This window comes from Zeus faber (genome assembly GCF_960531495.2).
Source record: "Zeus faber genome assembly, chromosome: 4".
NCBI lineage: Eukaryota > Metazoa > Chordata > Actinopteri > Zeiformes > Zeidae > Zeus > Zeus faber.
The window spans coordinates 37,778,567-37,803,804 of NC_137191.1; the positions used below are offsets into that span (position 1 = coordinate 37,778,567).

The following is a 25,238-nucleotide window of genomic DNA, read 5'->3' on the forward strand; positions in this document are numbered from 1 at the left end:
GAGAGCGTAGGTGTGTCACGTTGAGGCAGGTGTAGTCGGCGGCTTTCTTGCTCACTGCCTCAAACTCTTCCAGCTGGGGAGTAGCAAAAGACAGGAGGCTGTCCTGCTCCTCCTCCCACTGCACAGCAGGAGAGACTGTTAGTGAAGGACAGACATACTCACACTCATCATCCCATTGGTCAGACAGAGTACGGTTCTCCATAAAAGCTGTAGAGGGCCCTGGCAGGAGAGCACAGACTTCATCCACCAACCTGTGCAGCAATCTGGAGGATCTGATGCCTATTGTCTCCATGAGCTGCTCCCCGGATGTCTTCAGCAGATGACCTAACTTGACGCACCCAGCCTTATACAAGCTGGAGCGCAGGCTGGAAGAGGAAAGGAGCCCAGAGTCCAACAGATGGTCCCCGAACAAAGGCTCTTCAATCAGTCATATCCCAGGTGTAGTTGTGATGTCACGGTGGATCTTTAAAACCTGCCATGACTGCAGCACTGACTGATAGAAGGGAGTCAGCCCTGTTAAGTCTATTGCCTTGGTTCGCAGCAGGAACAGCTGCTTGTCATAAGATAGGCGCCGCCCGCCTCAGCAGCACCTTCGCTGTGTCCAGCCAACTCAGTCCAAAACTGTACAGCAGCCTTTGCACCTTCTGAAGGTGGAGGGCCGTGACCCTGGATCCAATGTCAATAAGGCCTTGTCCCCCCTCCTGGAGTGGTAGATATAGGGCCGCTGCTCGGATCCAGTGCTGACCAGACCAGAAGAAGTTCAAAATGGCCTTCTGGATCTCCTCTAGCAGGCCTCTGGGTGGATGCAGAACGGTCAGTCTGCCAAAGTCGAGGCAACCAAGTTATGAGCAACCAGTACCCATCCCCTGAAGGACAACTGGGGTAGCAGCCATTTCCATCTGAACATTCTGGCACACACCTTCTCCACCACAACCTCCGAGTGCATCTGTATCTGATAGTGCTCCGACTGAAAACCTTCATTCCTCTCTTTTCCCACCTAAGGCCCCCTTGTACACTGGGAATTGTATTCCCCTCCCACTTTCCCACCTGCAAAGCCTCACATTTTTCACAGTTTACCTTCGCAGATGAGGACTTCTGATGGAACCCTGAGCAAACTACTAACCTCTGGACATCATCCTGGTTATTAATGAAAACATTGACATCATCGGCGTAAGCGGAGATGACCTGAGGCGGGCTCTGTTGTTAGCCCCGGTAGGGAAAGCCCACTCAGCCTATTTCTTAGAATGCTTAAAAAAGGTTCTAAAACAAGAGAGTAGAGTTGTCCAGAGATGGGACAGCCCTGTCTGATCCCTCTCTGTACAGGAAGTGGACGACTCAACCCCTCACCCACCTTGATCATGCAGGATGCTCCTTTGTAAAGAAGCTCTGCATATTTAAGAAAAACTTTCCCAAATCCAAATGCCTTCAAGGTTGAAAATAAAAAACCATGGTCCACAGTCGAAAATTTTCTCTTGATCAAGGGATAAAATACCAACAGCAATGATGTTAAAAATACACAGGTCTCCCAATAAAAAACAAATTGTCCTAGATAGATCTGCTTGGTATGCAATAAGATTGGTCTTTAAAAATCCCAAACTCTAAAACTCCTTTCAGCCTATTCGCCAGGACTTTAGAAAAAGGTTTGTAGTCTGTGCAAAGATTCAAGATTCAAGATTCAAGAGGTTTATTCGTCACATACATATACATACTTTCATACATATATGCAGTGAAATGTTAATGCAACACACCCGGTGATTACACACAATATGTCCTAGACTGAACACAGTGGCTACTTAAGAAAATTTATTTCTACTAGACCAACTAACTGATTCCTAAAATGTAATACAGTAAGTCGAAAACTTAAAAAGTCCCAAAGTTGTTTGTTTCGGGAATTTTTTATATCCACGAGTGCATTGCGGCTGTAAGAGATAACTGCCGATGCTTTTTTGGTGGACATTATGATAAAAAACTGAAAAAATACTAAAATGTGCAAAAGTCGACTGAAACGCTGGCACAGGCGACCGCAAGGGGCGGCGCCACTATCGCCAAGTCGTGCAATGGGTCTCCAGTTTTTGAGCAAAGCCAAGTATCATTTCTTGGGTATGAGAGAGAGGGCTGCCCACCCAGAGGAGACTATGATACATCAGTCCACACAGACTCCAGCAGCACCTGGGGGAGATCGTCTCCTATTAGGCTCCAGAAATGTTTATAAAACTCTGGAGGCAAACCATCTATTCCTGGACCGCGCCCAGACACCAGCTGGCCCATAGCAGAAGTGAGCTCCTTCATTCTGATGGCAGCGTCCAAGGCGTCCTGCTTCCCGTACTCCAGCCGAGGCAGCTCCTGAAGAAGTTCAGCAGCACACTGTCCATCACAGTCCTCCGCCCTGTAGAGGGGGGTGTAGAAGGCCACTGCATACTTCCTCATCTCCGGCGGGCTGGTGGTCACCTTGCCATCCAGAAGATGGAGACAGGCCATCTGTTTGGACCACTGAACAGCCTTCTCCAGGTTAAAGAAGTAGGAGCTGGGGGCGTCCATATCCCTGATGCTGAGTAGCGAGCCCTGACCGTGGCACCCTTCACTCTCTGCTGGAGCAAAGTCCTCAGCTCCTGCCTCTTCTCCTGCAGCCTGCCACCAGCAGGGGTGCTGCCACTGAGGAGGCGACCCTCAATATCTGTTATCTCCTGCTCCAATGTTTTTATGGCCTCCTTAACCCTGCTGGCGGAGTGAGCACAGTGCCGTTGGCAGAGGACACGGATTTGTGCATTACCTACCTCCCACCACTGACTCAAGGAGCTAAAATATCCCTTTCTGCTCCTCCAGGTTTCCCAGAATAATTTAAAATGACTGCTAAAAGTGCCGTCTTGCATCATCGTTACATTAAAATGCCAATAAGAAAAGTGCTAAGTGCTAGGCAAAGTGCATAGCTCCAGAGTGACGAGGTAATGATCTGTGAAACTTACAGGATGAATGGAACTGTTCAGTAACCTGGAACTGAGTGTGTGTGATATGTAAAGCCTGTCCAGCAGAGCTGCACTGACCCTACCGTCTGAAACCTCCACCCATGTGTGCTCTCTGTCTGTCGGATGTTTTGTTCTCCATGTGTCCAAGAGGTCATGCTGAGCTGTAAGTTCAGACGGCCAGGTGGATGAAACTCTGTTGGGTTTCTCACTGGTCCTATCCAGACAATAGTCCAAGGTACAGTTCCAGTCCCCACCCATCACAATGTATCCCCCTGCTGCAACCTTTCCTTTGTTTTTTTTGAAAGCTCCACCCTCTGTGAGCCTAGATTGGGAGCATATACATTAATAAAACAGAAGGTAGACCCTCCTGCCTCCGCCCTGACCATCTGAGCTATACCTGCTTCTATCTCGGTGCTGGTCTCTGACCCTTTTGAAAAGAGGATCGCTGTCCCTGCACTAAAATTGGTTCCATGGCTGACAGACATCTGCCCCCCCACAACCGGCCCCAGTCTACCTCATTGGCTGCATCACTGTGTGTTTCTTGCATGTCACGTCCAACGTTTTTTGCTGAATTCATTCAGCAACCAAAGCCCTCTTCTTCTGCTGTCTCCCACCATTGATATTTAAAGAGCCAACCCTGAGCTTGTGCATGGGAATATGTGCAGAAACAGTTGGAAAAACCAGTAAAAGGAGAAAAAACACCCTGTGAAACACATTCATTCAAGCATGTATTTATGTTTTGGCCTGTTGGCCTGCAGGTTTACTTCCCTGAGAGCTACCCTCTTACAGGGCTCCGCCTCCTCTCCGCCCGTCCACTCACTGGGGTCGGGCTCGGCAGCCCGCTCCCCGCCACCGGAGCCGGGCTCCGCGGCACCCCCCACCGCAGCACTCCCTCCAGTCCTGCCACCGACAGTCTTTTCGGGTTGATCTGGGCCGGGTAGTGCAGGCAGTGCAGGGACAGTCTGCCCACTCGCGCCCTTCCCCGCAGTCGCGCCCACATCACGCTGTTTGTGCGGACATGCAATGCTTCCTACCTCTCCACAATGAAAACATTTAACACTACCTGAACTGGCATAGACCATATAATAACCATCCCCATGTCTCATCATTAAGGACACCACCAGCGACATTGCGCTAAGCAGGAGATATACAGTACAGTATAACAACACTGAACAGGAATACAGCATGCAGTTACCCAGAACAGTATGCAGTATTACATTATTTTTTATTTAGTGGACGCTTTTATCCAAAGCGACTTACAATTGTTCAAACACCGACGGACGCAGCCATCAGGAGCAATTAGGGGTTAAGTGTCTTGCTCAAGGACACTACAGCATGCTAGCAGGAGGAGCCTGGGATCGAACCAGCAACCTTTAGATGACTAGACCACCAGCTCTACCTCCTGAGCTACCATCCCATGTATGTATGCTACATACAGTACAGTAAGGCAGTGGGGCCTATGTGTGTGACTCAGTGAGGACCCCTGGTGAGTTCAGCGTTGACAGTTCTTATGTCTTGAGGAAGAAACTCTGTCTCACTCTCTCTGTCCTCGCTGTGACTGCGGAGGCGCTTGCCTGACTGCAGCAGCTGGAACAGTCCGTTGTTGGGCACCTGGCACCGCCAGACTACACTCCTCCATCACCGCCAGACTACACTGCTCCACCACCCACAGAGGATGCCGACCCACCCACTGCTTGTGGTGATGTGGCTTAGGACGACCACCCCCTCCCGTTCCCTTTTCCCTTTTCGAGTCACATCAACTCCTTTTCATTTTGCTGGTTCATATAAAATTGCTCTTTTGTTTATTTCTCTTTCACCATTTATATTAAAAGTACAAATAGTAAAATGACTCATGGGAAGGCATAAAAGAAACAGAAACGTGAGTAAAAAAGTTAAAAGCCTTTGGCCTTTAAAATGTCTCCATTCTATAATCATTAAAATCGTGTCAAGGTTTTTTCACTATTTTCTTGAGGGGGTAAACCTCCTGATTGGTGAAATTTCCTTTTCCGGTACTGCTCATATGGAGCCTGACGGAGGTGGAAGAAGATTCTCTATCTGAGGAATAACCTTCCACTGTTGCACCCTTTGTTTCTGTAAGAACACTTTCATGTTCTCATGCTGTATCTCTCTGTAGCTTCTGTGTTGCTTACAGACGTGTGACATCACATGTCTGACCCTGGCTTTCCCTTTCCCAGCTGGAGTCGGACTCCGCCATGTTCTGTTGGGATGAGACCTTTCCTTCCTCTTGGTGACGTCATCTTTTAAGCCTGTGAGCAACTGGAGCTGCTCCTGCTTTTCCTCTTGAGATGAGGAACAGTGAGCACTGCATCATCCTGAATCTCACCCATCATTCTGTGTGCTCTTTACAGGAGTGATCATCTCCATTTCCTCTTGTGTGGACTATTTCCACCAGGCTCCTCTCCCACCTCATTCTCAGGGCTGGAATTCTTTTCTCCTTCACTATTATTTGAAACATGAATCATTTTATTACTCATCTCACAGATGCACTGCTCTGACAGGCATGCCGGAAGGGGAAGCTGGAGAACTTCAGCCTCTGCATATCTCCATCCCAGCCGCTCTCCCTCCAGGTGTAGCCTTCAGTATGTCAACACCCGGGGACCAACTCCAGGTGGTGGATCGATGTCGTGGTCAGGGACAGGACAGGAAAGTGTTCTGCGTGTTCTGCGTCCTTTTTTATGTTGGAGGAGACCCATGTGAGCACAGGGAGAACATGCAAACTCCACACAGAAAGCCCCTAATCGAGATAACACACTGGAGCACGGCCCCAACATCGCCCCAGGCAGGAAAAGGACCCAGGACCTTCTTGCTGTGAGGCAGCAGTACAATGCACTGTGCCACTGTGCCACCTACAGTTGGAAACACGAGATAGTTGGAACTGTCTCCTCCCTGGACTCAGTGTATCCCTGTCCCACTGTCTCCTCCCTGGACCCAGTCTGAGATGTTGGAACAGACTCTGTAGGTTTTTCTTGGTTCTGGACGTGTTATAAGAATTGTATAACATATATAAATAGGGGTATTCAATTCAAATTCAAAGAGGTCCAGTTAGAGAAAATTTCCTCAAGCAAAGGTCCGGAGCATCATAATGTCTAAATTGCTTTATGATTCAGTGCAATATTGAAGGAGCTGTCCCTCTAATGTACTCATTCTTAAACCTGTCCATCCTTGTCACTCCCAATGAAAATCTCAACATCCTCAACTCTACTACCTCCAGTTCAGCCACCTGCCTTCTTTTCAGTGCCACCGCCTCTAAACCGTACAACATGGCTGCTCTCACTACCGTCCTGTACACCTTCCCCTTCACTCTTGCTGAAACCCTTCTCTCACAGATCACTCTGGACAATCTTCTCCACCCACTCCACCTTGCCTGTACTCTCTTCTTCACCTCTCTCCCGCACTCTCCGCTGCTTTGGATAGTCGACTCCAAGTACTTGAACTCATCTGCCTTCTCCACCTCCATGCCTTGCATTCTCAGCTTTTCGCCGCCTTCCCTCCCATTCAGGCGCATGTATTCTATCTTACTCCTGCTGACTTTCATTCCTCTTCTCTCTAATGCATGCATGTCCTTTTCTCCTTCCTAACTGTCCAACCTCTCATACAACTCGTCGTATGCCTTTTCCTTTGCCACTTCTCTCTTTGCCTTGCACCGCATCAGCTTGTACTCCTGTCTACTTTCTTCACTCTCTGACTATCCCATTTCTTCATTGCCAACCTCTTCTGCTCTATGCTCTCCTGTATTTCCTCATTCCACCACCAAGAGTCCTTGTCTTCCTTCCTCTTCCTACATGATACACTGAGTACCTTCTTGGCCGTCTCCCTCACCACTTCTGCAGTTGTTTCCCAGTCATCTGGTAGTCGTTCATTCCCGCCTATTGCCCGCCTTACCTCTTCCCTAAATTGCATGCAACACTTCTCCTTTTTCAACTTCCACCATTTTATCTCTTCTTTCACTCTGTTCCTCTTCTTGGCCTCCAGTGTCATCCTACAGACCACCATCCATGCTGCCTAGCAACACACTTCCCTACCACCACTTTGCAGTCACTAATCTCTTTCAGGTTGCACTTCCTGCATAAGATGTAGTCCACCTGTGTGCACCTTCCTCCACTCTTGTATGTCACCATGTGTTCCTCCCTCTTCTTGAAATACGTATTCACAACAGCCAATTCCATCCTTTTGGCGAAATCCACCACCATCTGTCCTTCCACATTCCACTCCTTGACACCATACTTACCCATCACCTTCTCATCTCTGATCCCTTGGCCAACACGCCCATTGAGATCTGCTACAACGACCACTCACTCTCCCTTGGGGACACTCTCCATCACTACATCCAACTCATTCAAGAATTCTTCCTTCTCTTCCATCTCACACCCAACTTGGGGAGCATAGGCACTGACCACATTCATTATCACCCCATCAGTTTTCAGCTTCATGCTCATCACTCTGTCCGAGACTCTCATCACCTCTAAAACATTCTTGACATATTCTTCCTTCAAGACAATACCTACCCCATTTCTCCTGCCATCCACTCCATGGTAGAACAGTTTGTACCCGGGTCCGATACTTCTGGCCTTACTCCCCTTCCACCTGGTCTCTTGTACACATAGTACATCTACCTTCCTTCTCTCCATCATGTCAGCCAGCTCTCTCTCTTTACCCTTCATAGTGCCAACGTTCAAAGTTCCTACTCTCAGCTCTACTCTCCTACCCTTCCTCCTCTCCTGCTGTCTCCGGACACGCCTTCTCTTCTTCTTCTTCTTCTTCTTCGGCTGACAGTAGCACAATTTCCACTGGCACCCTGTTGGCTAACGGCACCATTGGCAGTCGTTGTTAACCTTGGGCCCCGACTGATCCAGTATGGACATTTGTTGTCCGCATGTTTGATTTGGCATGGTTTTCACGCCGGATGCCCTTCCTATTCGCAACCCTCTCTATTCATCCAGGCTTGGGACCAGCACTGATGATACACGGGCTTGTGATGGTGGGATGGTAGCTCAGGCAGTAGAGCTGGTGGTCTAGTCATCTAAAGGTTGCTGGTTCGATCCCAGGCTCCTCCTGCTAGCATGCTGTAGTGTCCTTGAGCAAGACACTTAGCCCAGCAATTAGCCCCTAATTGCTCCTGATGGCTGCATCCATCGGCGTTTGAACAATTGTAAGTCGCTTTGGATAAAAGCGTCTGCTTAATGTAACACTTTTCTCTTTCTTTCCCTCATATATCACACTTTCTCTTGTTCAGTGAGAAAAGTGAGCTTTAGCTTGTCCTGCCAGGAATGTAAATCTGGGCTGAAATGGTGTCAGTACCATTCTCATGCACATGTGTAGGTGCTCATTGTTGAGCCTGGAACCACATTTGGTTTTAATAATGTTAATTGTGGAGAAAGCTGCCTCACAGCTGTATGTGGAGCCGAACATGGTCAATATGTACAGGGCTACTTTCCTCAGTCCTGGGAAAGCTGTCTCTGACACTATTTGGAGCCAGAAAGTGGCAGGGTCAGTTCCTCCAAAATGCTCTTTCAGGGCAACATTTGATTTGAGATCAACCCATTGCATTTGGAGGGGCCCAGCATTTGCCCACTTGAAGTGCTGTGAGAGCCCCTTAATATTCTTGATGAGCTATGGCTTCTGAATGAACAGGGTGAGATTCTGTCCAAGGCTGAAGCTGTCAAAATGTTTGCTGAAGTTTACAATCAGCTTGTCAAAGCCACAATATCTATCTTCTTCTCATCTACTAAAAACAGAGAACATGTTGATGCCTTTTGGCTCTTCAGCTGTGCCAAGAAAGCTGCGATTTCCCTTTAGATGGACCAGAAGCGCTGCAACACCTTGTCTTTGCTGAGCCAACTGCCGTTGTTGTGCAGCAGAAGGTCATCAGCATGTGCATTCACTTCTTTGAGGAATTCTCTGAACGTGTGGCATTGATGGGAAGAGAATGCCCTGAGAAAGTGAATCATTCTCATCGTTGTATTCATCACTTCAGCATCCTCCTCTGACAGGGTGGAGCACAGGATAGATGGATGAATAATGCAATGATAAGAGACAAGCTCAGGATTGTCCTCTTTCATTCTCGCCACAGCTCCTTCCTCCCTCCCTACCATGGCAGGGGCTCCATCTGTACTTATTGAAACCACCTGTTTGGGCTCTATCCCGCTGTTGGCTAGCATCTCCTTTATGGCCAGGTGGTGTCCTCTCCTCTTGGACTGGTCTGAAGGCATGTAGCACCTAACAGGTCTCCACAGAACTTCTCCTGGTTGAAGAACCTTCCATAAACGAACAGTTGAGCACCGTCAGACACAACAGTGGACTCATCTACAGCTGAGCCTCTGCATCGAGCCTGAACGGCTTCATCCAGTTGTGTGAGCACATCCTGGGTTAACGTTTCAGGTTGCTGAGTGGCTGATAAAGTGGCTGATGTAGGTATTTGCTTTATTTGTTCACAAAACTCTTCTTGTTGTTTTCCCTCAAAGAAGGTTTCAGCTCGCACACTCATGCCCTCCTCGACAACCTCTCCGTCAGTAAATGCTTTTTTATGTTGACCCTACATCCAAGCAACTTTAAGGGAACATTGGTGAGCACGTTGTTGGGCAGTGAATGAATGTGTTAGGATTACATTACATTTTTGGACGCTTTTATCCAAAGCGACTTACAATTGTTCAAACACTGACGGACGCAGCCATCAGGAGCAATTAGGAGATAAGTGTGTTGCTCAAGGACACTACAGCATGCTAGCAGGAGGAGCCTGGGATTGAACCAGCAACCTTTAGATTACTAGACTACCAGCTCTACCTCCTGAGCTACCAGTTGAGATTTGAGCGGGTGTGTTTGTTCAAAAGATCTGTGCTTGGTCTTGTAGTGGTGCTTCACATTGCTCCACGGTCATGGAACATATGAAAAGTAGTGGTTATGAACTGGAACAGGAAGGAATGTTTCTCTGTTCTCTCTGACTTAGTTCTCTCACTGTGTGACTCCTCTCTCGTCACGTCTCTCGCTGTGTGACAGTGAGACGCTTGTCGGAATGAGCACATTTGATTGGCTGAGTAACATCCCGTGAGATGATTTACAACACATCCAATTGGTCTATGACGTCTGGGACCACTCCTCCTCCTGTCTGCCAATTAGTGACCTCTGCCCTACACCCTACATCCAGCACCCTACACCCTACACCCTACACCCAACACCCTACACCCAACACCCTACACTCTACGCCTTACAGCCAACACCCTACACCCAACACTCTACACCCTACACCCAACACTCTATACCCTACAGCCAACACCCTACACCCAACACTCTACACCCTACAGCCAGCACCCTACACCCAACACTCTACACCCTACAGCCAACACCCTACAAGCTACATCCTATTTGCACATTGCTAAGTAGAAATAAAACACTGATAAATAACAAAATAACAAAAATATTAAACATGCAGTTAGATAGAAAACAAGTCAGAAAGTTATGAATATTAACTTCCTCAAACACTCACACACACAGAGAGTGAGAGATAGGGGGACATAGGGGGTAACAGGGAGAGAGAGGGAGAAAGAGAGGGGGAGACAACTACGCAGCCATGAGTGGAACAGGAAACACCACAAGAGACAGCGATGGTAACTACTCTATATTGTGTATATAAGGAACCTTATATACATACTGTATATATATGTATAAAATGTATATGTACAAAAATAACTATACATACTGTATATATATATAAAATGTATATGAACAAAATAACTATAAATACTGTATATATACAGTATATACACAGTATATATATGCAGTAAATATATATATGTTTACTGTATATGTATATAAAGAACTCTATACATACTGTATATATAAAATGTATATGTACATAAATAACTATGCATACTGTATATATACATTATATACACAGTATATAATGTATATACAGTATACACAGTATATACAGTGGTACTTTGACTCACGAGTTTAATTCGTTCCGTGTCGTAATTCAATCTGCTCGTATAGCAAATCAATTTTCCCCATTGAAATTAATTGAAATGCCATTAATTCGTTCCAGCCCCCAAATAAACACCCCATTTTTTTTGTTACCTGTTTTTAAATAAGAAAAATGTATTTATAAATAACAAATATTGTATAAAAACATAATTACACACAATAAAAGAGAATGTGTAGATCATTTTTGCCTTCTCGCAGATGATACCCTCCGTCACGCTATCTCCTGCGAGCTGCTTCTCCATCAACCACACCCACAGCAGATTCTCCCATCTTTTCATGGACGGCGGTCCACAGCTGAGACATGATTTTAACGCCCTTGGCTGGCGTAGTAGCCTTTATCGTCTCCTTCTGCTTCAGTATGGTACATATGGTAGAAGTACTACGCTCGTACTGCCTCGCCAATTCCATCACACGCACACCTCACCCATGTGTTTCTATGACATCATGCTTTAAGTCAATGACATCATCCCCTTCTTCTTCTCAGCACTTACTTTTTTCGGACCCATGGTTCGAAAAAAAAATTGGCAAGATGACTGCACAAAAAGCACAAATAGCGAACACAAAACACAAAAGAGAAGCTTCCACGCTCAGGTCACCATGTGAAGTGAAGGAGTGAGACGCGGGATGCTGGCCGCATTCGCTGGCCACGCCCACCAGCGGCGGTGCACCTGAAGCTCGCTCCTTGTGACTCAAATTTTTGCTCGCAAATCAATACAAAAAATCTACGGAACGGCAGCTCGTAACTCAGAAAACTTGTATGTTAGTGCGCTCGTAACTCAAGGCACCACTGTAAATGCATATATGTATACTGTATATGTATATAAAGAACTCTATACGTACTGTATATATATACTCATATGTATGTATACTGTATATAAAGAACTCTTTACATACTGTGTATATATATATATACAGGCATACATCTATATATGCATGCAACATATATATATATATATATGTATGTACTCTATACGTGAAGCGGTGGACGGACCAATCAGAGGCTGCGCTTCAGGACGCTCTGACTGACGTGGACTGGGACATGTTCCAAACAAGTTCAAGTGACGTCAGCGAGTTTACGGAGGTTGTAGTGAGTTTTGTGGCTACGCTCGCGGATGAAATCGTTCCCACGGTGAAAGTTCGGATATTTCCAAACCAGAAACCATGGGTTGATAAATCCATCCGCTGCGCTCTGAAAGCTCGCACGGCCACTTACAACAACGGTCTAGTATTTGGAAATATGGACAATTACAAAGCGGCGTCGTACAATCTGCGGAGGGTGGTGAGGGACGCCAAACAGACGTACAGAGAGACCGTGGAGCTGCAGATGGAGCGGGGGGACACAAGACGCTTGTGGGAGGGGCTGCGAACAATAACAAACTACAAGAGCAGCTCCTCCCCAGCCACGAGTGTGGACGCCTCCCTGGCCAACCAACTGAACTCCTTTTATGCGCGGTTCGAGTCTGGCAGCAACACCGCTAGCTCGCCGGCTAATTGGAGCTACACCGCTGGGGACGAGCGCGCACTCTCAGTGTCCGTGCACGAGGTCAGGAGGGCTCTGATGCGGGTGAACACCAGGAAAGCTGCGGGTCCAGACGGCATATCTGGACGAGTACTGAAGACCTGTGCTAACCAGCTAGCTCCGGTGTTCACCACAATATTCAACATCTCCCTGGCTGAATCAGTGGTCCCATCCTGTTTCAAGAGGTCCACCGTCGTTCCTGTCCCGAAGATCGCCTCTCCAACCTGCCTGAATGACTACCGTCCGGTGGCCCTCACCTCGGTGGTCATGAAGTGTTTCGAGAGGCTGATTAAGGATTACATCTGCGCCTCCCTCCCCTGCACCTTGGACCCGTTGCAGTTCGCGTACCGGCAGAACAGATCCACGGATGACGCGGTCTCCCAGGTACTGCACACCACGCTCACGCACCTGGATGGCCAGAAGGGGGCCTATGTGAGAATGCTGTTCATTGATTATAGTTCAGCTTTCAACACCATAGTTCCCACCAGACTGGCTGTCAAGCTGATGGAGCTAGGATTGAATGGTCCGCTGTGCACCTGGATCCTGGACTTCCTCACAGGCCGCCCCCAGGTGGTCAAGGTGGGAAAGTACATGTCAAGCTCCCTCACCCTGAACACAGGATCCCCCCAGGGCTGCGTCCTCAGCCCCCTACTGTACTCCCTGTACACACATGACTGTGTGGCCAGGTCCAGCTCCAACACCATCATCAAGTTTGCTGACGACACCGTGGTCGTGGGCCTGATCACCGACTGCGATGAGAAGGCCTACCGCGAGGAGGTGGCTGACCTGTCACTCTGGTGCCAGGACAACAGCCTCCACCTGAACGTCAGCAAAACCAAGGAGCTGATTGTGGACTTTAGGCGTGGATCACAATCGAGGACGCACGCGCCCTTGTGGATTAATGGGACTTCTGTCGATAGGGTGAGCAGCTTCAGATATCTGGGAGTCCACATCACAGAGGACTTAACATGGACTGTTCACACAGACACTCTGGTGAGAAAGGCGAGGCAGCGTCTCTACCACCTCAGGCAGCTGAGGAAATTCCGGGTCTCGGTGAGGATCCTCAAGTCCTTCTACTCTGGAGCAGTGGAGAGCATCCTGACAGGCAACATCACTGCCTGGTTTGGGAACTGTACTGCCCAGGACAGGCGGGCCCTGCAGAGGGTGGTGCGTTCAGCTGAACGTACCACTGGAACTACCCTCCCCCCCTTGCAGGAGTTATACACCAGGAGGTGTAGTAGCAGAGCCCGTAGGATCATGAAGGATCCTCATCACCCCAACAACGGACTGTTTCAGCTGCTGCGGTCAGGCAAGCGCCTCCGCAGTCACGCAGCGAGAACAGAGAGACTGAGACGGAGTTTCTTCCCTCAAGCCATCAGAACTGTCAACGCTGACCTCACCAGGGGTCCTAACTGAGCCATGCACTAGGCTCCACTACCTACTGTACTGTATGTAGCATACTGTACCGCATACTGTATCACTGTTCAGGGTTGTTCGTGATGCCGTATTGCTGCGCCGTACTGTTGTATACTGTGCTGTATTATCCCAAACACTACCTCACACTATTCACATTCACATGCCACTTTAATTCACATGCCACTTTAAATGCACATATCTGTATATACATAGGCATATTCCTTCTACCTATTCCATTTTATTTCAATTTATTTTTTATTGTATTTTATTCTATATATTTTTTATCTTATTCTATAAGTATTCCACTTACTGTATTACGTTTTAGGAGTCAGTTAGTCGGTCTATTAGAAAGGAATTTTCTACTTTTTATTTTATTTTATTTTAGTACTTTTTCCTAGGACTTGTGTGCTATCACCGGGTGCGTTGCATTACATTTCACTGCATATATGTATGGAAGTATGTATATGTATGTGACAAATAAAAATCTTGAATCTTGAATCTTGAATCTTGAATCTATGATGTTCAAATTTCAGCATTTTCTCTCAGAGTCAAAAGTGTTTGACAGGATGTCGCTGATGCAGCGAAGCTGGAGGTCAAAGGTCGTTTACTACGACGCTGCTACCTCAGCACATTCCAAGCCACTAGCCACGCCCCTTTAAACTGACTGTATATCCTGCTAAGTCACTAGCCACGCCCCTTTGAAGTGACATTTTTCTCTTTCACTGGACCTGTTCCACTGGACCTATTCTACTAGATCTGTTCTACTGGACCTGTTCCACTGGATCCGTTCCACTGGACCCGTTCTACTGGACCCGTTCCCCTGGACCTGTTCTACTGGACCTAGTCCTCTGGACCTGTTCAACTGGACCTGTTCTACTGGACCTGTTCCTCTGGATCTGTTCCACTGGACATATTACACTGGACCTGTTCCACTGGACCTGTTCCACTGGACCTATTCTTTTGGACCTTGTCCACTGGACCTGTTCCACTGGACCTGTTCCACTGGACCTGTTCCATTGGACCTGCTCTACTAGACCTGTTCCACTGGACCTGTTCTTCTGGACCTGTTCTACTGGACTCACCAGCAGAATGAGGAGTATGCAGATGTTCTTTGGGTCTTTCCAGAACTTGTCCCTGGGAATCACTTTGGCGTAGTGGACCAAGCGTCCCGCGAACACCCCCAGACAGAGCAGCTCCAGAAGCATGGTGGCCTGCAGAGAGAACACAGCCGAACCTCCATCAGAACCTCCATCAGGACTACCAGGACCTCTATTATACTATCATCATAATGGTATCAAAATAATACTACGTAGTCAAATTTATTATCATAGAATAGATTTATAATATTATTATATAATTAAGACAGGAAGCGGTATGTTACCCAGACGGGAAGTGGCAACAGAGCCGGTTCCTCTGCAACAGCGAGCAGCAGATCCAGAGTGATGAAGAAGTAGAGCAGCATGCACAGTGGCCAGCGGTGGTACTGCAGGTATAGCCTGGGAATACAGTACACACAGTACACAGAGTACACCCACATATAAATACAGTACACAGAGTACACACACATATAAATACAGTAAACACAGTACACAGAGTACACACACATAGAAATACAGTACACACAGATCACAGAGAACACAGAGTACACACACATAGAAATACAGCACACACAGAGTACACACACACACACAGCAATACAGTAAACACAGTACACTGAGTACACACACATAGGAATACAGTACACACAGTACACAGGGAACACACACATATAAATACAGTACACACAGTACACAGAGTACACACACATATAAATACAGTAAACACAGTGCACAGAGTACACACACATATAAATCAGTACACAAAGTACACAGAGTACACACATAGAAATACAGTACACACAGTACACAGGGAACACACACATAGAAAAACAGTACACACAGTACACAGAGTACACACACATAGAAATACAGTAAACACAGTACAGAGTACACACACATAGAAATACAGTACCCACAGTACACAGAGTACACACACACACAGTATTCCCAGCATTCCAAGTACTCCCAGTACTTCCAGTATTTTCAGAATTCCCAGTACTCCCAGTACCCTTAGTATTCCCAGTACTCCCAGTATTGCCAATACTCCTAGTATTCCCAGTACTCCCAGTATTCCCAGTATTCCAGTACTTCCAGTACTCCCAGTACTCCGAGTATTCCAAGTGCTGCCAGTATTCCCAGTACTGCCATTATTCCCCGTTCTCCCAGCACTCCCAGTATTGTCAGTACTCCCAGCACAGTATTGTCAGTACTCCTTGCATTCCGAGTATGGCTTTCAGTTCCCTACCTGACCGCTTGGGGCGTCGTGTCAAAGAAAATGTTTCTGTTGTGCTGAGCATCCGACACGTAGACGGCAGCAAGATCCAGGTCCTGCAGAGACCAAGACGCCTTAATAAAGTACATACTACTACTACAACATGATACTACTACTACATGATACTACTAGAAGAAGAATAAGAATCTTTAATTGTCACACAGCACACCACAACACATGCATTCATGAAGTGAGGAGCAGTGGGCAGCATTCAACGGGGACCTGGTTACATATGTCCATCGCTGGTCGGACGATGTTTGTTGTGCATGTTTTGGGTGGGGGTCCTTACTGATGTTACATGGAGGAAACCCCATGTGAGCATGGGGAGAACATGCAAACTCCACACAGAAAGAACCCGAATTGGGAGATAACCCACCGAGCACGGTGCCAACAGCTACCCAGGCGGGAATCGCACCCAGGACCTTCTTGCTGTGAGGCAGCAGTGCAATGCACTGTGCCACGTACCCACCGTACCTACTGTGCCCATGATACTACAAGTACTACTACTACTACATGATACTTCTACTAGATACTACTACTACTACATGATACTACTACTACTACGACATGATACAACTACTACTACGTGATACTACTACTACTACATGATACTACTACTACTGCTACTACTACATGATACTACTACTAAATATTACTACTATTACTACATGATACTACTACTACTAAATACTACTACTACTACTAGATACTACTACTTCTACATGATACTACTATTACTAGATACTTCTACTACTACATGATAATACTACTACTAGATACTACTACTTTTAGATACTATTACTACTACTACTACTACTAATAGATACTACTACTCCTACAAGATGATACTACTACTGCTAGATGATAATACTATTACTACTACCATTACTAGATACTACTATTACTAGATGATATTACTACAACTAGATATGACTACTAGTACTAGTAATAGTACTACTACTACATAGAACATAAATAGAAACATCATGGAGCTGTAGAATATGGAACAGAGTGATAGATCAATAGATGATGTACTGACAGAGTGATGGATCAATAGATGATGTATTGATGGATTAATAGATAATGTATTGACAGAGTGATAGATCGATAGATGATGCATTGATGATCAATAGATGATGCATTGATGATTGAGATATGTTGTATTGATAGGTCGATAATGATGTATTGATAGATTATTAGGCGATGTATCGATAGAGCGATAGATGATGTATTGACAGAGTGATAGATCAATAGATGATGTATTGATGATCGCTAGATGATGTATTGATAGATCGAGACATGTCGTATTGATAGATCTAACCCTAACTCTAACCCTAACCAAATAGATGATGCATTCACAGAGTGATAGATGATGTATTGATAGATCAATTGATGATGTATTGACAGTGATAGATCGATAGATAATGTATTGATAGATCAAAAGGTGATGTATTGATAGATCGATAGATGATGTATTGACAGAGTGATAAATTGATGGATAATGTATTGATTGATTGATGATGTATTGACAGTGATAGATCGATAGATGATGTATTGATAGATTGCTAGATGGTGTATCAACAGAGTGATAGATCGAAAGATGATGCATTGATGATCGATAGATATTGTATTGATGATTGAGACATGTTGTATTCATAGGTCGATAGATGATGTATTGATAGATCAATAGGCGATGTATCAATAGAGCAATAGACAATGTATTGACAGAGTGATAGATCAATAGATGACGTATTGATGATCGATAGATGATGTATTGATAGATCAATAGGCGATGTATCAATAGAGCAATAGACAATGTATTGACAGAGTGATAGATCAATAGATGACGTATTGATGATCGATAGATGATGTATTGATAGATCGAGACATGTTGTATTGATAGATCGATAGATAATGTATTGATAGATCAATTGATGATGCATTCACAGAGTGATAGATGATGTATTGATAGATCAATTGATGATGTATTGACAGTGATAGATTGATAGATAATGTATTGATAGATCAATAGGTGATGTATTGATAGATCGATAGATGATGCATTGACAGAGTGATAGATGATGTATTGATAGATCAATAGATTATGTATTGATAGACTGATAGATGATGTATTGACAATGATAGATTGATGGATAATGTATTGATTGATGATGTATTGACAGAGTGATAGATGTATTGATCGATTCTTCACCTCTTTGCAGATTTTGTTCATTCCGTTCATTTTTGCTTCTGTAGAAAATCTCTTCTTTGTTTTGATGTTTTCCAACTTTCTGCAGCACTTTGGACTTTTCCCAAATTTCTCCAAAAGTCTTCCAAAGTTCTCCAAACTACTTGCAAACTTCTTCCAAACCTCTCAAAGCTTATTCCAAACGTCTTCCAAACTTCTCCAAACGTCTTCCAAACTTCTCCAAACTTATTCCAAACTTCTCAAAACTTATTCCAAACTTCTCCAAACCTACAATCTTCTACAAACGTCTTCCAAACTTCTCCAAACTTCTTCCAAACGTTCTCCTAACGTCCCATTACAGTTTCCTTCTGGTCCTTGATGCACTTTGTGACTTGGATCGTCTCATGTGACTGGAGAGCAGAGCGGAAACAGCTGGAGTGGGGAGAAAAGAGCAAGAGCAGAAAAAAAAGAGAAAAGCAGGAGATCTGCAAACGGTTTGTCTGCAGGAAGCGAGAGACAGCTCAGCCCCGCCTCCTGCTGACCAACGTCAGTACCTGCTGTTCAGATGAATACAGTGTTGAACATGGGTGTGGATCGGGTCCTTGTTTTATCTATTCTTATTTCATTTTAATCACGTTCTACTGGGACTTGAACCTTGGATCAAAACATTGATTCTGTTCAAATATTATTATTATTATCAAATATAATGATAAAATATAATTTCTAAAATATAATTATCATATTAAAAACAGATCAAGTTCATCAGGTTTGTGTTAAAGCTCAATCTGCAGTGCACGCAGCGGCCTCTAGGAGGCGCTGCGTGCGAGGCTTATCAATGCAAGGGGAGTTAAGATAAGATGAATCAATATTAAATACATGTTTTATTTATTGAACAAATGAAACAGATCACTTGGAAAATAACATTTAATGTTTTTATTTTTTTCTCCACATCACAGCACACTTCATAATAATCAATAGTCATTAAAGTCCCTATAAAGTCAATTCTGTGATTTATTTCTAAACACTGAAATAAATGCAGGGCCTTGCGGGGGGCTCTGAGCAGGGCCCTACTCAGGGCCGTGCCATTGCGCTGTCTGGCAGGACTCTGCTCCAGCTCCTTGTGCTTCAGCGGGGCCCTGAGCGGGGCCCTGAGCGGGGCCCTGAGCGGGGCCCTGAGCGGGGCCCTGAGCGGGGCCCTGAGCGGGGCCCTGAGCGGGGCCCTGCGCGGGGCGTACAGGCACAAGGAACCGGAGCAGAGTCCCGCCGGACAGCATGGCTCTGTTCCAGCTTGGTTGCCACTGGCAGAGCCACCGCACTACCTGCAACAAATATCCCATTTTCTCATGTTCTATTTCTAACTCCAGAACAAAATCAAAACAATGAAAAACAGCCCCTTATTGGTTTTCTGATATTGGATTTGTATATATATATATATATATATATATATATATATATATATATACACACACACACACACACACACACACACACACACACACACACACAGTATGTATTCCATTAGTTATTATGATTTCACACTTGAGAGAGGCTGCACCTCTCCCATGATTGGGCATGGTGTCAGCCACTTCAGTGGAACTTCTTATTTTTCACGTTTTGAAACCTAATTTTATACACTTGCCGATTTCTTTAATAATTCAAGTGTTGCTGGGTGGCTAATAACACATTGTTTTTCGGTGTGACACAGTCAGAAAAAAAAATGTGTTGCTTTACAGGGAATTTAATGCAATTACTAATAATTGATACATGGGACTTTTATAAAGACTTTCACACTTTACACTAACAGACTGGATCTGATCAGAGGAAGAACTGAGACTGCAGACTGTTTCAGACTGGTTCAGGCTGTTTCAGACTGGTTTATAGATGGTTTTATAGATGTTTTTATGGTTCTAACTTTTTACACATTTTTGGAAATAAGTTGCAGCTCCCAGTGGCTCCCAGTCAGAGCAGCTTGGGTTTGTTGGGGTTGGGCCTGATGGAGGAGAAGGCTCCGATGTGCTGGACCAGGTTGGGCTCCACGCTGTGCGCCCGCTCCCCTGGCTCGGTGGCGGCCCTCTGGTACAGGGCCAGGTCTTTGGCGTTGCCCTTCACGCAAAAGGCATCATCAAGGTAACGGGCGGCGCGCAGTGAGGCGTTGCCAGGGAACAGCATGGCGGGGGTGCAGCACTCGGTGGCGGGGGAGACGGCGTAGAGCTGGGGGGAGAGTCGACGCAGCTCCAGCAGGTAGTGCCGCCCTGTCAGCTCCACCACCGCCATGAAGTAGAGGGTGAAGAAGAGCATGTGGATGGGGCACAGTGTGAAGGACAGGCACAACGGGTTCCAGTACAGCAAGGAGACCAGAACCAGCGTGGCCCCCAGGAGCCCCAGGCCCAGCCACTCCAGGAGGCGGCAGGGCTCTGGGTTCCAGTAGCGCTGCAACCTCTCCGGGTGGTACAGCTTGATGTAGAGGGAGCGATGGGCGAACGTACGGGACAGCAGGTCCCTCAGAACCAGGAAGAGGTCCGGTCGAGGCAGGGCGTCGTCCTCCAGCACCAGCAGGTTCCGGGGCCTCGCCAGCTCCCAGGATTTGCGGATGCAGAACACATAGTCCCTCTTTTCCCGTTCAAAGGTGTTGAAGCGCTCCCCATCCAAGAGCTTCTCTGTGGGAGAACGTCGCACTACGCGGAACCATCCCTCCAACAAGGAGGCGTCTTCGTTCTCCTGGGAGCCGCGTTCCACGTCACACAGCAGGACGTCGGCGCAGCGCGTGGCCCCGCAGGCCGCCAGGAGGTCCGCCAGCCGCCGCATCACCTGCAGCAGGTAGTGGAAGTCCTTCCCCTCCCTCCGTTTGGCTGTCACCACGGTGACCAGCAGCTCCCGGTCCCAGCTGATCTGGGCGAAGCCAGGAGAGCTTGCGGAGCGGGCTTCCTGCCAGAACCTCAGAGCTTCCTGTCCTTGCAGGTAGCTGCGCTGGAGGGCGCTCTCACTCAGAGAGTCCAGGAACAGCGGCTTCAGGAAGAAGTAGGAGTACAGCATCCGGTGGCAGCAGAGCGGCAGCACCACGCAGAAGGTCAGAGCGGAAAGGACAAGGCCCTGGGTCACAGCGCTGGACCACCTGAGGTGCTGCAGAACTCTCCATCCTGCCACCGCGAGCCTCCTGCTGTCGCAGAGCTGGACCACCGAAGGTGCTGCAGGACTCTCCATTCCGGCACCAGGTGCCTGATGCCACGTTCCCTCTGCTGGAGAGAGAAGATGAACACAGCATTAGATCTGACACTGGACAATTTGAGTTCAGGTCTGTGGTGTGGAGATGGGATGGTTTGAGCAGCCACACCTGACCTGGATCTAGGTGATTGGGTTAGTGTGGCTGCTTAGTGGTTGGGCTAACGAGCAGCAGGTTAAAACCCCCATCTTCACACTCACTCAGGATAGGAGCCTTGTCATGACATGTTCCATCTGCTCCTGGCTATTTCACCCACAAAAAACTGATGTCTACAACCCATTGTCGATTGTGTCTCTGTGCCAGAGGGCCCTGAAAACGCCACTTGGGTGGCGTGTGACAGGCAGAACTGCTCCAGTGGCACCTGAACAGGGACTGCTGCACGGGAAAGGGACACAGAAGGGCTGTCCAAAGACGCCCTGGAGCCACCAGTGGGTCAACGGGCGCCCCAGCACCAACTCTCCCCCAACTGGCAGCAGCAGCACCCAGGGTGTCCGGTGGAGGACCGGGGGAGAGGCAGGCGCGGCAACCACCACAGGTAATCACTGGCAGCTAGCTGCTCCGCTCAGCAGCCATCGCCGGAACCATTCAGCAGCCCAGCAGCCAGGCCACCCTTCCAAGCAGCCCCGGGCAGCAGCCAAGTCTATCCACGCCATCACCAGTCAGCGCAGCAGCCCAAGGCCCCACGCGCCGGAAGGGAGGAGGGGGCAGTCTATCGTCGCCCTGGTGGAAGGAGGCCGGTCGACCGTGCTGCTCTGGGGACCCAGGTCCTCTGAAAGGGGACCTGTTAATTTGTTTTGGACATTTGTTTGTATACGGTATGGGAAACCTCTTTCAGAGTCAGCTTTTGTTTTATTATTTAAGGTATTGGAACTATGGGTCAGAGTCTGTTGTTTCTGTTTTCATTTTTGTTCTCTGCTTGGTGGTGGTGGTGGGCGGAGCCGGGGAGAGTAGGCTTCGCCCAGGAATGCTCCTGGCCTCAGTTTGGTGTTAGGGGTATGTGATGTGGGGATGGGATGGTTTAAGCAGCCACACCTGACCTAGATCTAGGTGATTGGGGCAGGGTCGCTGCATACCTGTTGCTCATTGGTTGGGCTAACGAGCAGCAGGTTAAAACCCCCATCTTTACATTTAGTCAGGATCGAAGCCCTGTCATGACATGTTCTATCTGGTCCTGGCTAATTCCACCTAGCCTCCTTTGAGGCTGATATAATATATTACATTATTATACAGAGCCTGATAGAACCGTATGATACAATATGATATAATACACTATACTATCATATAGAACCTGATATAACCTGATGGAACCACATGATACAATATGATATGATATAATATACTATAAAATCATACAGAACCTGATAGAACTATATGATATATTATATATGATAGTACCATATAGAACCTGATAGAACCATATGATATATGATATATTATATTATATCTTATAGAACCTTATAGAACTGTATAAAACAATGATATATCATATATTATAATATCATATAGAACCTGATATAACCTGATAGAACCATATGATACAATATGATATGATATAACATATTATAATATCATATAGAACCTGATAGAACCATATGATACAATATTATATAATTTATTATATAGAACCTGATAGAACCATATGATACAATATGATATGAAATAATATATTATAATATTATATTTAACCTGATAGAACCATATGATACAATATGATATGATATATTATAATATCATATAGAACCAAATGATACAATATGATATAATATTTTATAATATCATAGAACCTGATAAAACCATATGATACAATATGACATGATATAATATAATATCATATATAACCTAATAGAACCATTTGATACAATATGATATGAAATAATATATTATAATATCATAGAACCTGAGAGAACCATGTTATACAATATAATATGAAATAATATATTATAATATTATATAGAACCTGGTAGAACCATATGATACAATATGATATAATATATTATAAAATCCTATAAAACCTGAGAGAACAATATGATACAATATGATATGATATTTGGTAGGGGGGGGTCAGGCTTCGGCTTCGGCTAGGAATTCTCCCTGGCCTCAGTTTGGTGTCGGGGGTCTGTGGTGTGGAGATGGGATGGTTTGAGCAGCCACACCTGACCTGGATCTAAATGATTGGGTCAGGGTAGCTGCATATCTGTTGCTGGTTGGTTGGTCTTACAAGCAACAGGATAAAACCCCCATTCCCACACACACTCAGGAAAGGAGCCCTGTCATGACATTTTCTATCTGCTCCTGGGCTAATTCCAACAGACCCACTCTCACAACTCCCGGTCTTGTGTGTCTGTGTGCCGAGGTCCCTGAACACGCCACTTGCATGGTGTGGTAAGAGCAACTGCCACACTAATGTATACAATAATATATCCTGTCGTATCATACAGAACCTGATAGAAGCATAATGATATAATATACTATACTACCTGGTATAACCATACGATACTATTGTATCTAATGTGATAGGATTCGGATCTTTAGCACAGATCAAAGCGCTCACCCGAACATGAAGCAGATCCAGGATTTCCGGGTTGTTTTACGTCCCGATTTTGACGGTAACGCAGCTCTGCTCAACTTTCGGTGCTTTACGGTAAAGCAGCAGCGTGAGTAGCTGCAGTGATGTGAGCTGGTCGTTAGGTGGCAGAAGGCCATCTATCTCCAGACTGTCTGCACTGTATGAGTGTTGCACAAAGACAAAAATATATAATCTACATCAGCAATATAGGTATATACAGCATAAATATTTATTTATATAATTAATAAATTGTCAATTTTACATAATACTTTGTTTCAAAGTAAATCATAGCAGAGATATGACATAATATTATATATGGATGTGTTATTCTTCTTCAGTCCAGAGTGCTACCTCGAAAACACAGCTGACCCTCCTCACCTTCCTCACCCTCCTCTGGTGAGAGACACAGAAAGACATGTTGCAAACACCAATTTATTGTAGACAGGACAGATGGAACAAGCCGGGAGCAGATGGACACTGGTCATGACAGAGGCTCTCGTGTGTGTATGTGGGGATGGGTGATTTACCTGTTGCTCGTTGATTCCTCTGACGAGTAACAGGTGTACAGCGACCCTGATCCCGTGTCCAATTACCTAGACCCAAGACACGTGTGGGTGCTTAAACCACACCACCCGCACACCGCATTTCTGTTATTGTTATTCTTATCGTTGTTATTGTTGTCCAGCTTCTTCCTGCGCTGCAGCTCGGGTGTCTCCCACTGAAACTAGATCCTTCAGATTACGGAAGCGTCAAACTGCAGCAGCTGCCAAACGTTTCCATGGGACATGATGCACCCTGACACCTCCATGTGTGGGGCACGCCTTTGAGCAAGGCATTTAACACCTCGGCTAATTAGCAGTGAAGAATGGACCTTAATCCCACAAATTGTTTCTCAAACTGTTGTCGGAGGACCTTGGTGGGCCGGAGTCCAAATGTTCTGTACTCTGGTTGCCATGATGCTGGACCGGCTCAAGCTTCTTGTGCAGCATCAGGTTTTG

General features: G+C 46.1%; 2 protein-coding genes across 3 annotated transcripts in view; both read right to left on the reverse strand.

Moving 5' to 3' along the window:
* Window positions 1-18,789, reverse strand: part of tpcn3 (two pore segment channel 3) — a 39,799-nt gene extending 21,010 nt beyond the window's left edge. Inside the window, exons 1-4 of the mRNA XM_079999767.1 lie at window positions 18,479-18,789; window positions 16,240-16,322; window positions 15,278-15,392; window positions 14,979-15,107 (exon numbers count right to left, since the gene is read on the reverse strand). Coding sequence (XP_079855893.1) covers window positions 14,979-15,107; window positions 15,278-15,392; window positions 16,240-16,322; window positions 18,479-18,508 — 357 coding nt within the window. The 5' untranslated portion in view covers window positions 18,509-18,789. The remainder of the gene's footprint in view (window positions 1-14,978; window positions 15,108-15,277; window positions 15,393-16,239; window positions 16,323-18,478) is intronic.
* Window positions 18,790-19,448: 659 nt separating this feature from the next.
* On the reverse strand, window positions 19,449-24,265 carry pgap4 (post-GPI attachment to proteins GalNAc transferase 4). 2 transcript variants are annotated; one of them, XM_079999290.1, is made up of 2 exons: window positions 24,226-24,265; window positions 19,449-21,690 (listed from the first exon to the last, which is right to left on the reverse strand). In XM_079999290.1, exon 2 carries the CDS (start codon window positions 21,653-21,655, stop codon window positions 20,414-20,416), a length of 1,242 nt encoding a protein of 413 aa, XP_079855416.1. In that variant the 5' UTR covers window positions 21,656-21,690; window positions 24,226-24,265; the 3' UTR covers window positions 19,449-20,413. The 2 variants fall into 2 exon arrangements, with proteins under 2 accessions (XP_079855416.1, XP_079855417.1); XM_079999291.1 differs by lacking the exon at window positions 24,226-24,265 and adding an exon at window positions 21,875-22,006.
* Between the last annotated feature and the right edge of the window lie 973 nt (window positions 24,266-25,238).